Source organism: Eucalyptus grandis, chromosome 6 (genome assembly GCF_016545825.1).
Source record: "Eucalyptus grandis isolate ANBG69807.140 chromosome 6, ASM1654582v1, whole genome shotgun sequence".
In the NCBI taxonomy this organism is placed as follows: Eukaryota; Viridiplantae; Streptophyta; class Magnoliopsida; order Myrtales; family Myrtaceae; genus Eucalyptus; species Eucalyptus grandis.
Window position 1 is genome coordinate 53694618 of NC_052617.1, and position 15020 is coordinate 53709637.

The window sequence follows — 15020 nt, forward strand, 5'->3', positions numbered from 1 at the left end:
TGGAGCTTTTCCTTCTAGGCGGTGGAATTACCTTCCATAAACGAGGGCTCCCGTGTTTCTCTTACTGATCCGAAGCTTGCATATTAGGGAAGGGGCTGGTTATTTCTATTTTCTGAGATGTGCATTTTGGCCATTCAAAAGAGCAACCTGCAGACACATAGTAGGGGCTCAAAGGCGACGGTCAGGAAGGATTCTCCATCAACCAAATCCATCCATTGATATTCTAGAAATCAGTATACGTTCCCATCATCATCGCTTCATCATACTCACCTTCATATATCATCTCACGAAACTTTACCTCTAAGACACACCACAGTACGAGGATACACGCCCCGTGAGAATCCATGCGTAGCGACGAGGCTCCTCCCGCGGTCGTTGCTGCCGCAAGAAACCCTGCTGTCGTGCCTCGCCTTGCTGCCGAGCCTAGCAGGCCCTCACCTGTTCCGCAGCCTCAGAAACACCAGCGGACGAGTTCCAGGCTCGCCCATCAAGCTGTTCGGCAACATCTAGTGATCAGCCCGGCATCTGCTGCGTCCTTGCACGACCAGACCAGTCTTGCCACCGAACCCCCGCAGTGAATTCGTGGTGGCACTGCGAACTCCTGCACTTGAATAGCAACTCCGGCGATGTTCCAACCCAGCTCCGGCGCACCAGACCAGCTCTTGCCGTGACATGCACCTAAACCACCAGCTACCACAGTGACGGCACCGATGAAACCCTTTGTCGGCTTATCCATTTTTCTACAGCATATCTACGTCTTCACAGAGCTTCAAGCTGAGGTCTAGCGAGTTCGCATGCTCAGCAGCCCCCGGCGGTCACTGTCCAGTCACTGATCTTTCTCGCCACGCGAGTCAAATCTCTACTGTCAAGCCCCCTTCCCATGTTCGAATCAAAAGATCAATTTAAGGAATTTCCTAAACGATACTAAATTGAATATTTAACTACCTAATTTGAAATTAATTTATTCTAATTCGATTTAATTTAATTCGTTAGGCGTTACCAAATAGGTCATTTCCTTGGTTGAGTCGGTTCATATATTTTGAAAATTGGGAAATTGTTCTTTTGGACTAAGATTGGACCCCCAATTCAATTTCTCCTCATTTGGGCAAATTAATATCTAATATAATCATCAATCATGTAGGGTGTTAGAATTTATATGTTATTATTAGATTAGACACGTGCATCAAATAAAAATATATATGTGTGTGTGTACATAAATAATAAGTGTACTAAAAGTTCTAAAATTTGTCACGAAAGCGTAATTGAGTTCTAAAATTTTCAGGAAGTGCAATTGAATTCTAAAACTCGTCACGAAAATGCAATCGAGTTCTAAAACTTATCAAATTAATTCAATCAAGTCATTCCATTGATTACACTTTTTTGAAGTTCTAGAATTTAATTGAGGACTCGATTGCACTTTTGAAAATTTTAGAATTTGATGGTACTTTCGTAACAAGTTTTAAAAATTAATTACATTTTTTGAAAGTTTTAAAACTTAGTTGCACTTTTGTGACAAGTTTTAGGATTTCTAATGTATTTATCCCATAAAAAATTGCATTGCATTTAAGACAATAGTTTGCATATTTTCCTAGTTTATGACTTCATGTTTTGGGAATTATGTACTGATTTAGAAATATTTATTTTTGTCTGTGCTACTCTAATTCTCATCTCACTTAGACTTTTTCTCCGCCTCTTTATAAAGTCTGGGAGTTAAATCCCATACTTGAAACTAAATATCCCCATTTAGGATTTAATATAAATTATTTAATAATTTAATTTTGGTGCATCACATAAATGAATGATACAAAATGATTGAACTGCATTTAATTCAATATTGCATTTAGTGTTATATCGCATTCATACACGTTTCTTAATTTGAAATTGCATATCTTAGGTACATTAAGAATGATTCAGTGATTTAGGAAAGCATAACCATCATTTGGTGCATATTTGGAATTAATATATATTATTTCCTAAATGGTTAAAGTCATTTTAGGCAGTTTCCTATTTTGGATCATAACGAAAAAACCCAAAAAGGAATAATTGATATTTCACTTGGCAATCATGTGTAGGATATGCGCCATTGTTTATTTTTTTAGTTAACATTTCGCAGAACACTGGATATATTGGATATAATGAAGCTTTTTTGCTTAGCATAAAGGTTTTTCTGTCTCCCTAAACAATTATTTAACGTTTTCATTTATCAAATATTAAGTTGTTGGTTGTGCACTCGCATGATTACCTCTCACATATTAATAACTTAAGATTAAAATTGATCAAAATTGCTCACAATTTTTTTTTTTTTGAATCAAAGAGAAGATGTACCAAAAGGCCATTAGTTTATTCTAGCATAACCAATTCCCTGTATTTATGAATATCTAGTTTGTGGAAGTAAAATATTCTCTTGCATTTTACTTTGGTATCTAATTGATCCATAATAAATTAGTAGCGAATCATAAACAAGTTAAATTGCATGTTTAGATGGTTTGATTAAAACTTCAGAGTTGAGATTGGCATAGGCTTGGGATGCTAAATGACAGCATCACGGGGTTTCAACTCTTGCCTGGTCCACTATCATATTTTAGCCTACGCACTTAGGTTGGGGCATTGCATGGCCGATCATCCATGGATGAATATGAACTCCACCGCTCTTTTATTGTTGAGTTGTCAACTTTGGAAGGGGCAAGTTAAAAGATTGCGAGTTTACCCTCTAAATGAATATAATCAAATTTGGTCCTATGAACAACGGTGATATCAATGCTATTCTATTTAAAGGACCCTTTTTAACGGGAAAAGTATTAAAAAAAGTCATAAACATTTTATATTTGTGCCAATTTAATTATAAACTTTTTATCGGTACCAATTATATCATAAACATTTTCACTCAGTGCCAATTCAGTCATTTCTAGTTAATTTTAGCTGGATTTTGCTAATTGGGCTTCAGTCGACTGCATGGTACAATTGACGCTAATATGGACAACTTTTAATAATATTTTAATTTTTTATTATTTTATTTTATTTTTTAATTTTCATTTCTTTTTTTCTTTTTTCCTTTCTCTTCCTCTTTCCTCTAATCGGTCGCCCATAGGTGATAGCCAGTGAGCCTCACAGCCACTGGTGAGGCTCAAGCCCTCCCCAGAGGCCTTGAGGGCTGCTCACACTAGGCGGCGTGGCTTGCCCTCATCGGATTTAGCGAGGGTCAAGCCTCGCCCAACCTCTGATGAGGCTACCTAGAGGCTGCCCTCTGGTGAGGTCGAGCGTCGCCCATGGCTGGCGAGGCTCAACCTCGCCAGCATAGAGCAAGGCCGCCCTAGGCTGACTTAGGAGAGGGTGAGCCTCGCCGCCCAACGCGAGCAGCCCTCGCGATCTCTAGTGAGGGCTCGAGCCTCACCAATGGCTATGAGGCTCATCAGTTGTCAACTATGTTCGGTTGCCAAGGTCCGGTGATTGGTTGGAGGAAGAAGGAGGAGATGGAAAAAAGAAAAAAAGAAAAAAAGGGAAATAAAATAAATCCAAAAAAATATTATTACAAGTTGTTCATGTTAATACTAGTTGTGTCACATCAGCCGATTGGCATCTAATTAGCAAAATTCAACCAAAATTAGCTGGAATGACTGAATTGACACAAAATCAAAAAATTTAGGACTAAATTGACACCATAAAAAACTTTACAATTACAAAAGATTTAAGATTTTTTTTTTTGACACTTTTCCCCTTTTTAAGTACGGGCAGTGCTCTTCTAGCTAGATCTTATAATAGCCCTAGTAGCTCGTCTAACCCATCGCAACCAATATAGCCTGAAGCACAAGTTGGGCCAATTCACGCGAGCAATTTCTTTCTTGGGCTCGGAATAGTCCATATAGATTTGCTTGTATATCCCTGCCCATTGATAAGGTCTACTTTTTTTTTTTTTTTGGGTAAAGATGATAAGGTCTACTTTCAGCTGCATTGTCTTGACTTTTTTTTTTTTTTTTTTTGTCGGTTATTGTCTTGATTTAATAAACTCATAATTGTCCCTTTTGTCACTTGACCGGTGGTAAAGATGCAAGAATAGATAGAACAAAGGGCACATCCTCAAATTCTAAACCCCTGATATCTCTGCTGTTTTGCTGCGCGCGAGTACCTACCTAAGATGGCAGCTACCTGGGGATGAATTCACGGGTCTTAATTTCGCATTGCAATCCAAGAGCACGTGCGAAAACCAATACAGACGTTGGACGTCCTCCGTTCTCCCGCGGTGAATACCTGAGGTCGAAGAAAAGGAAGTAGCCGAACTACAGTCGTCATCTGTCAGTCAAGCAGATGTTTCAGAAGTTCGCTCCACGAGAAAGAGCAGTGGACAAAGTTACCGCGACGGTTTTCGGGCGTTTTCTATGGGGGTGGCGTCTGCTCTTCCTTTTCTAATTTTCTTTTTCCCCCTTGTTCCAACTAGAGGGAGAGAAGAAACTTCAGCAAACCATACAAACTTTAGGTGGAGGCTTTTCTTATTTTATGGTTTCCAGAAGGGGATTAAATCGAAAATATAATCTTCGCAACGTGATTCGCACGTGAGGTTTGTTTTATGGACGCATGTACTTTTTAATTTTTTATTTCCCTCTCCCATGAAAAATGAAAATGTTTATAACTGAGAAATGAAAAACCACTACCATCTTTGTTTAGGTGTAGAAGAAAAAAAATTCTAAATGGTTTTTAGGAGTTGGGATCATGACACTTATGATTTGATCATTATTTACTCGCAATCCATTTGTTTCATATGAGAACAAATAATTTGGAAAATATATACATTTTTTAAAATTGATCGCTTGTATCGGTTGAAATAATTAATCGAAGGAAAGTTCGGTTGAAATAATTAATCAAAGAAAAGTTTTTTCATTGTCAATAATGATTTATGTGTAAATATTTTGTGAATGGTGGGAAATATCTTTTGTTACTTCTTTTCTGTAAGCTATACAAACGTATTTTTTTTTTATAAATATTATCCAAATAATTAGTTTTTTGTGAAACAAATGGAGTTTAATAAGGAATTATCTTGTAGTTGAAAAAAAATGTGATTATGCAAAAGGGGAATAATCCATTATGTCAATGAATTTATTGATAAGTATAAATATGGTTTTATGTATCTATATAATTATTTTTAAATATCGATGCCAATTTTTTTTTATAAAAAAAAAAAAAACCCTCCTATCACTAATGGCGTTTCTATTTAAGTGATTTTTCTTTTGTCGGTAACTTTTTTATTCAAGTGACTCGCTCCTTTAACTTTACAAAAGACTACTTGATAAGTCGAAAGAATTCCTGGATGCTCTTCACAAGTTTAGGTGTTTTTTCTTTCATATGATCGAGAAATTTATCTTAATTATAATAAAATTAAAAATATTGCACAACGTGCAATTACAATAGTGTTTCGTTCACGATTACTTTTTATATTCTCTCGTCCTCGAGATTCCCTAATTTTGTCTAATTTTGTCTAATTTTAGCAATAATTTTTTCCCGATTTTTTGTTTTTTGGTAAAGATTTTTTTTTTCCCGATTGTTGATGGTCACCCTGATGTTATTTTAGTTTAATATCTTTTTTTTTTCTGCTTGGTCCGGTTGCCTGGCACCACATCCCAATATATCCAAAAATTATTATAGGAGTACTGTATACACTAAATTGAATCCGGAACCCCAAAGATGGTGGGACCTATTTGAAAATTATATGGGATCCGCTAATTTTAATGGTTCAGATTTAATTTAATATGTGAATACAATAAAAATCGTTCTTGTCTATGCGTGGAATTGGTGTTACTTTGTCGCGGCGGGCGTGTTTCTCCAGTCAAATTAGCGACCACTTCTTTATCTTGTTTACCAACTTCCACTTTTCTTAAGACGTTTGATTTTCTTTTTCATTTTTTTAAACTCTTTTCAAAATAAATTGTTTTGCAAGTACTTTTACGCCATCTTGGAAAGTAATTTAATTACAAATACTTCCGACTCGGGTCCTCTGCCGTATGCCTATGCGGATTATGCGAGTGAGTTTTTCAATATGCAATTCAAGTAATTTAAGTGGTTTTATATTGTACGATTTGTGCAATTGAGTCCTCTTTGTCACTAATTCGTTCGATAAATTGATGTCTCACTTTATATTTGTTCTCCCTGTGTGGTGTGCGTGTTGCCCCCTTTATGTGTTTAGGGTTCTCTCGACTCGATTGATATCGAGTCATGTGGCACGCATTAGATAGTGGGTAAAGTTGGAATGGAAGATAAGGTTGGTACGTGCATACAACGTCCTTCTCCCCCAATTTTAGTAAGGAAAATATCAAAAAGTATCTGAAAAAAATACTTGTTAAGGATAATTGATTGCAATTTGAAAGTATCAACATTTCCATTTGAAGGATGCTTGCTCTTTTGAAATTCGTTCTCTCTCAATTCTCTGAGTGCATTAGCATGCATTTTTATTATTTTTAGTGATGTTATCTGGCGTTCCCGGGGCCATTTTGTGAATAGACTAGGGTTGTTCAGTTTTTTTTTTTTTTTAAATTTTTTAAATTTTTAAATTTTTAAATTTTTTTTTTCAAATGTGTATCACGTGCAATTGGTACCAAATTTTTGAACGACGAACTTACCCCATTGGAAACTGTGGCGCAGAATTGGGAAGATTAATGTAGACGGGATCACCAAGAGTTCAACATTCCTCCCCCCTCACTTTCTTCGAAGCCAAAGCATGATGAAGTTGTACCTAAAGGTCTTAAGCCCCGTAACCGTGCCCTGCGTGGCGCTGAAGACGACCACGTGAGCTCCTTTGCGGTATCTAACACATGCTGGTATTATAACCATACTTCAAAATGCCCCTCGTACCGGAATAATCTGCACCAATAGCCAGACTCAGAGAGAGAGAGAGAGAGAGAGAGATTCGAGTTATAAAGGAGCGAGAGCGAGCCGCTTCTGTCAGTAGCATCGTTCGAAACCAGTTTAACAGAGCAGCCACCGTAAGCCGGGTGGCCAAGATGGGTTCTTCTCCGTGCGAGCTCCGATGGCTTCTCGCTCTACTGGGTGGGCTGCTGTTGCTCCTCCCTCTGGCTCAAGGCGAGGACCATTACTACACTTTCGTCGTAAGCTTTCGAGCATCTCGCTTATTGACCCTTGTCCATTTTCGGCTCATTTTCAATGCCATCGTTGCCATTCGCTCTGGTTGTGTCTTCCGGGGTTGTTTAAGGGATGTTTGCGACCGTGTGTGCATGTGTGTGTAGCTGCGAGACACCAACTTCACGAGGCTGTGCACGACAAAGAGCATGTATACGGTGAACGAAAGCTTCCCGGGGCCGGTGATGTACGTCCGTAAGGGAGACACGGCCTACGTCAACGTCTTCAACGAAGGACACTACGGAGTCACCATTCACTGGTAAGTCAACAGAGGCGTTGTTCTGCTTTTTACGAGTCAAATGCGAATGTGTTTGAAAGTTGGGTGGCCGAGGGACTTTTTCTCTGCTGGTCTAGCTAGCCGTCCGGTTAATTAGACGCCAAACAAAATGTGATCGCAGCTCTACGCACTGCTTTTTTTCCGTTGGAGCAATGCTAGATATGTGTTGTAGGCACGATGCACAGATTCTGTTCCGCGAGTAACGAGGATGACATCCTAATACGAGGAAGGAGTATTTGAACGTTGGTACCTGAAAAATCATCTGATCATTTTTCTATGTTATTTTTATTGTACTGCAAAAAACTCTAAAGTATGAGTATTTCGATAAACTATGCATACTGCAACATTGATATCCCAAAAATTGTTTTGTGTTAGGAAAACTCCTCAGCTATGCCTGCTATGCCATCAATATCCTTAACTTTTTTCTGCGTCACAAAAACTCTAAAATTTGTACCGACGTATTTTGTGGTAAATGAATGGTGTTGATTGTTATAACAATAGTGTTGTGATGGTTATTATAGCTTGTGATTGTTTGGTAGTATTTTTCTTATTATATTAAGTTGGGAGGCACGGGCATGGAAGGGAAGGAGGTTTTATGAAGAGCAGCTAAAAAGTTAGGTAGGATTTTCTGACGGCCAATAGACCCCATAAAGAAAAGCTCGCGGTCAAATTTTGGGCACTAAGAAAAAAAAAAAGCGAGACAGAGACACCGTAGGTCCAACCAATTTTTTATATCCTTTTTGACGTCAACCAACTGTCCAACCTTTCGGCCTTAATCTTCTCGTTCTGCTGTATAGCATTGAACGCATTATAATCTTTTTACTTAATTTCATAAGTTTACGTGGCACAATGCCATCCCATGTGAAGACAACAACAAATGAGCCACTGTATCTTACTTAGGAGGACTTCTAATGAAAGAATGCCACGTCACTTAGTAAATAATCCGTTTTTGTTAATAATTAACATATCTAGAATTGGTCAACTCGTTATATTTACAAGGCCAGGCGTGTTCCTTTACCCATTTAAATTAATTGGAGCCTTTGCTTCTGAGAACAAGGTCGAGCTTAACGTGCGATATTGAATTGCAAAGAATCGATGGTCGTATTTGCGAATTTGCTTATATAGCATTTTCTATACTTGCAGGCATGGCATTAAGAATCCGAGGAACCCATGGTTCGACGGGCCTGAATACGTTACGCAGTGTCCAATCCCTCCGGGGACTAACTTCACTTACCAAGTCTTGTTCACCTCAGAGGAGGGAACCCTTTGGTGGCATGCACACAGCGATTGGACCCGCGCCACTGTCCACGGCGCAATTGTCATAAAGCCCGCCCTTGGCACCACTTATCCTTTCCCAGAGCCCGACGGTGAAAACGTCCTTGTCTTCGGTATGTCCTTGTATGATACGATGAATGAGGAAATCATGTGTATTTGGGAACATTTAGCATTGTGAAATTCCGCTTGCAGCATCCTGGTACGACGAGGACGTGATGGAGTTGATGGAAGAGGCCCTTTCTGAAGGTGGACTGACGACATTGTCAGATGCTTACTGCATCAATGGCCAGCCTGGTGATTTTTATAATTGTTCCAGAGGTAAGACTTATTCAAATACATACGTTGTCAATATACCATCAGGCTTAGCCATTTTGATTTGATCTTTCCAGAGTAAATTTTCCATGTGTATATCGATTCTAGAATTAGATCATTGTCGTTGAATCTAAGCCTTAAATTGATTATAATTTGTCGCAGAAAGCACGACTAGAATATCTGTCGATTATGGCAAGACCTATCTTCTCCGCCTAGTCAATTCAGTGCAAAATACCGACATGTACTTTGGCATTGCAAACCACAGCCTAACGGTGGTAGGATGGGACGGAGCCTACGTCAAGCCCTTGGTCAAGAGTTTCATCATGATAACCCCAGGTCAGGCGATGGACATTTTGGTCACAGCCGACCAGCCTCTCGGCGAGTACTACATGATCATCTCACCTTTCTTCGATGGTCAAGCGGACGATTTCGACATGAGCATCGCTAGTGCAATCTTCCAGTACAACGGCAACTACTCTTACACCGGATTACCGGCGTATCCGAGTGATTTCCCCGGATGGGAGGATATAGGGCCCGCGACTGCCTTTGTCAAACAACTGAAAAGCTTGAACTCGCCAGAGCACCCCATCGACGTCCCCCAGGACGACGAGATCACGACCAGGATGTACATCACCATCTCGATCAGCATGATGAAATGTCCAAATGACTCGTGTGAAGGACCGGACGGTAATCGCCTCGCCTCAGCGTTGAACAACATTTCTTTTGCAAACCCTGACCTGGATGTGCTTCAAGCATACTACAGGTACAAGTTGTGAATTCTGCTATTGCTACTCTCTTCCCCTGCTATCTGCCACAGTAAATTTGCTACTCTCTTCAAAATGTTTATGCTAGCTTTGGGGTTATCCTAGGTCCAGTCTAAAAGTGAACAACGTTTGTACAATGGATCTCAGTGTATCTAGATAATATATAATTTACCGTCTTTAATTCCTTGTGTTTGATTTCTTGCAGCAATATCACCGGGTATTACACGCCGGATTTCCCTGATCTGCCACCTACGTTGTTCAACTTCACGTCCGAAGACCTATTGACAGACAACGTGACGATGTCGGACCAAGGAACGAAAGTCAAGGTACTGAACTACAACGAGTCCGTCGAGATAATCCTCCAGGGGACCAACGTGATGAACTCAGGCGAGACTCACCCGATGCACCTGCACGGGTTCCGGTTCTATGTGATCGGACTGGGCCAGGGCAATTTCGACAACAAGACCGCTCCAGAAACCTACAACATGTACGACCCACCCGAAGCGAACACTGTCCCAGTGCCGAAGGACGGGTGGGCTGTCATCAGATTCAGGGCAGACAATCCTGGTAAGTTCACTAGTTGACGCGAATGGCATGTGGTACATGATCTGATCAGAAAAACTTCAAAATAGAGAGAAGAAAGATCAATTGTTCCTAACTCGAATTTGTTTTCGGCAGGCGTATGGTACATGCACTGTCATTTCGATCGGCACATGGCATGGGGCATGGACACGGTATTCATAGTCAAGAATGGGACCACGGCTGAGACAAGCATCCGGGAGCCTCCTGCGTACATGCCTCCTTGCGAGACGGACTCGTCACTGTTGAGCGCCCTTCATTCTTACTTACGGCAGAAGGCTTAAATAATTTTCTCTATATGATGTAGTTGTCCTGGGAAGTTTTTATTCGGAAACAGAGAGACTACATTATAATCCAGGGTACTTGTCGATTTTTTTTTTCATTTTTTGAAGAAAGAAAATGGTAGTTTTTTGGAGGAAGAAAATTATAGCCCCTACCCAGCTTATGGTGCTGAATAAAAGTGCCTTCACGATGTTAGTCGACGGGCTTCTTAGTTTCAATGATATCCGGACAGAGTGAAATTAACATGTTGTACATCAAACAATGTTGAGTAAAATTGCGAGACATTTTGTCACTGTCTGGGCCGTTGGCCCACTCCAAAGGGCCGTGTGGTGTGTACTATACTCGGTCACTAGTATTACACCAATAATCCGATGGTAAGACGCATGCACAGTCTGCAGAATCGTCTGTAAGAAAGCAGCAATGAACAGGGGTTATGAGCAAAGGATCTATTCAGTTGGATCAATCAACGGTACAAATAATGTGCGAAAAGGGACTGTTGGAATAAGAAAGTTCAAGTAGTTGACCCCTTCAAGAGCTTTACAAACATTATTAATTCTTACATTGAGTAAATATTGCAGGTGTCTTAGATGTCACATCATAGCCTCGGTTAACATCGATCAATCATTAGGTGAAAAATTAGGTATTTACAAGGGGCTCATGGGTTCCTCTTGTCCCAAGATTGGGCTGTTGCTGCTGGATGTTTAGCTAAAACGAAGTTTATCATCAGGCAATGGGATCCCAAACTAAAGGATTCTATTGTAAATGCTGATGTCTTTGTTGGTAGAGTTGAGACTACCAAGCGAAATCCAATTTTTCATAATTCTTGTCATTGCTGGAAATAAATTGCTATTATGGATGACAACTTTTTTCCTCTAATGGAGGAGGATGATTTGGACGATACGCCTGCTCTCATTAATTGGACTCTTGGAAACTGGGGTTCAGGAATTGAAGGCTCCATCTATTGGTGATAGATTCTTCATATTCCGGTCATCATCTTGGTTGGATTTTGGTTGTTGTATGAGGACTACAATCATGTCACAATTGTATCAGTATGCTCTCAAGTTATTCTTTGCTCCATAACCAATTGACATTTGTTTCTATGATATAGTTTTATATGCATCTAATGCTGTTCTTGAAAGGAAGTCTTTTTGGGAATCTCTCTCTAGTCTTGCTGCTGCTGTTACTTCTGCTTTAAGTTATCATGAGGGTCTTCAGTACTATTAGATTTTTTTCCCCCAAGCAAGAACTTCTGATGATGCTTATGTAACTGATATGGTTGACTTCAATACTACATTAGTTCAATCTGGTTTGTTTGTCTTAAATTAGATTGGTTGCTCTTTTACTTGGACCAGTTGTAGGCTTGATGTCCTGTTGCTAGGATGATAGATAGAGTTCTGGGTGGTGCCTGGCTTAATGTTCATTTGCACCCTTATGCAGAGTTTGTGCCATCCGATATATCTGATCACTGTATGGCCCTTGTATGGTTTATGGAGCCTGAATTGTCATTTCCTAAACCTTCCACATTCTTCTAGTTTTGAAGTAAACATTTCCATTTCCGAAGGAGGCTCGGCATTGTGGTGAACAGAGAGTGCCTATATGTGTCTTTCACTCCCAACTGGCTTAGGTGAAGGCTTTAGAGAAGTTTGGCAGGGAACGTTCTAATTAGATTTCTCAAAAAGTCCAGCAGTGTAAAAATCCACAGTTTTTTGGGGATCAAGACCAAAAATATTTTACAAGTCTCTCAAGCTTAGAAACTCTAAGCAGACTTGAAAAGTCTTATTTTCATAGTATGGTTCTAAAGTTGAGGGTCATAAGAACATTGGAGCTGAGGCTATTTCATATTATGAGGATCTTCTTGATTCTGATACTGGCCATGATGGTATTGATTTGAGTTCCCTGAGGAACATTGCAGTTGCAACTTTCTATTAATATGCATGCTCTTCTTACAAAGCCAGTTATCTATGATGAGACTGAGGAGGTGTTGTGGTCTATGAATAGGGAAAATGCCCCAGGGTCAGATGACTTTTCAGCCTCTTCATTCACTTCAGCATGCGTTAGCATGGGTTCTGATTTTGTGAAGCTACTTCCTTCTTTAATTCTTCCAAGTTGCTTGGTAGAGTTAATGCTACAGTCGCTTCTCCTGTGCCCTAAGGTAGCCAATCCTGTTCTCGTCTCAGAGTTCAGGACCATATCTTGGTGCAATGTTACTCATAAGTACATTACCAAAATTCCAGCCAAAAGCCTTTGTAAGATCTCAGAATCTGCATTTGCTGAGGGCAGAAATGTTGGCGATAATATTCTTTTGGCTCACGAATTTGTCCAGAATTATCATAAGGCTGGGGCTTCATCAAGATGCATGATTAACGCTGATCTTCCAAAAGCTTATGATTCTCTTAATGGGTATTTTATAATCAAGATCTCGTGGGCAATTGGGAGTTTTTGATGTCTTTGTTTCTTGGATTTCAGCATGCATCACTCCCCTTTTTCAGTTAATATAAATGGCTCATCTTTGGAAGGTTTGTTTTTTGGATAAGATAGGGAGATCCCTTATCTGTTCGTTCTTGCTATGGAGGTGATTTCGGGAGAGAAGGATCCTTCATTCTCTAGAGTCCAAATGACGCCCCTTTGTTTTGTCGATAATCCACTTATCTTTTGCCTTTGTCAAACGAGCATTCGAAGCGGAAAAGAAAAGGAGAGCATTGTCTGGCCGGCGCATAGATGCGTCGTTGCTCCTCTCTGTCCTAACATATGTACAGGCGAAACATATACATGTGAACTGTCCGTCTTGCCTGAATGGGGGTGTCACGGAAGAAGCGGCAATAGTTCACCAAAAAGTTCAATCCGTCCATAATCAACATCTTCGCCGAACTTGACTAACTAATACCGAAACAACCTCAGCAGCAATCAGCGACAATATTCCAGCAAAATCAACCACAACCGGTAAATATAATGCATGACAAAGCAAAAACACTAACACTCACAATTTTTATGTGGAAAAATCAATATGGGAAAAATCAGAGGGCTGCTTGAAATTGCCAATAATTATTAAGAATATCAGGATATACAATAGTTTATCTCTAATCACATAACTAGAGGCTCTCCACATTAATAGTACAACAATATCTTATCAAGTTTAATATAGAGAAGCAAGATAGATCTAACCACGGTGAAACGATTTAAAGGAGGATTTCATCTAACAAAATAAACCAACCTTTTCAACGTCTTCAATGATTTTGGCAGGAGGATTCACTAACGGGGTGCTAAGCTACATTCTTTAACAACTTAATATTAAATCAACCTCAGCAGTAACCAGCAACAACATTCCATCAATATCAACCACAACCAATAAATAAAATGCTGAAAATTAAACACAAAACAGAAAACCAACACCTCCAGTTTCTACGTGGAAAACCAAGTGCAAGAAAAACCACAGGATTAATCAAAACTTCCACTAATAACAAAAAAATAGCGGGGTACATAATACTCAATCTCTAGTCACACATATAGAAGTTCAATATATTTATAAGACAGTAATATCTAACCACCACAAAAATTGATTAACATAAAGAAATAAGAAAGATCTAATTTGAGAATAATTTTAAGGAACAAATCATTTCATCTTAATCTCACCAAAATCATACTTAAATTTCTGCCATTTTCGATGAAGTTTCACAATCAAATTTGGGCCGTAAGAAATCAATCACTTCTCTGAACGGACGGTTTCCCCCTCTCTTTCTTTCCCCTTCTTTTTCTGCGATCGCTCCTCTCTGTCTCTCTCTGTCTCTCTCTGTGCTGTCAAGAACGTTCCACCGTCTCTGTTTCTTTCCCTGTTGACTTTGTTTGAAAGAGCTGGGCCCCATGAGGCGGACCCAGCCCATCAGAATCCAGGCGAAAATTTTCCTGCGCACTGCCCGATACGTGGCTTAACCCTTGCATGATGCGCGGGCATTGAATTCGCTGCAACCGATCCAATCAAAGTTATCTCTTTTAGTCAAGCATGTTAAAGAAGTTCAGACATGAGCGGTCTTGAAATTCAAGGAAAAATAACGTTAGAAGCATCAAAACTTTCGTACGAAGATTATTTGAATGTCCATTTTTTTTTATTCACTTAAATATCACATTGAAGTAAAATTACTTACTTAAGTATCACTTTCGACGAAACGTCCTGCATGAATTTTTTGTTTTTGTTTTTATTTATTTTTTAGGACTAACGCGGGTCACTAGTGACCATTGTCAACTGCGAAACCCTTACCATTGGCCACGAAGGCATTGGGTGAGGTCGTGATGCCCTCGCTAGCTCTGGGTGGCATTGCTTGTGGCCGATGAGGCTATGATGCCCTCACCTAGGGCCTTGGCGATGAGGGCAAGGCGGCCCTCACCTAGATTTGGCCATGAAGAGTGTGACCTTG

At 39.7% G+C, this 15020-nt stretch overlaps 1 protein-coding gene across 1 annotated transcript; it reads left to right on the forward strand.

Annotated features, from left to right (window-relative positions):
• The first annotated feature begins 6847 nt into the window (after positions 1–6847).
• LOC104450804 (putative laccase-9) lies at positions 6848–10903 on the forward strand. The gene is made up of 7 exons (XM_010065503.3): positions 6848–7091; positions 7230–7381; positions 8543–8787; positions 8867–8992; positions 9149–9749; positions 9956–10317; positions 10429–10903. Exons 1-7 carry the CDS (start codon positions 6987–6989, stop codon positions 10611–10613), a joined length of 1776 nt encoding a protein of 591 aa, XP_010063805.2. The 5' UTR covers positions 6848–6986; the 3' UTR covers positions 10614–10903.
• Positions 10904–15020: the final 4117 nt, after the last annotated feature.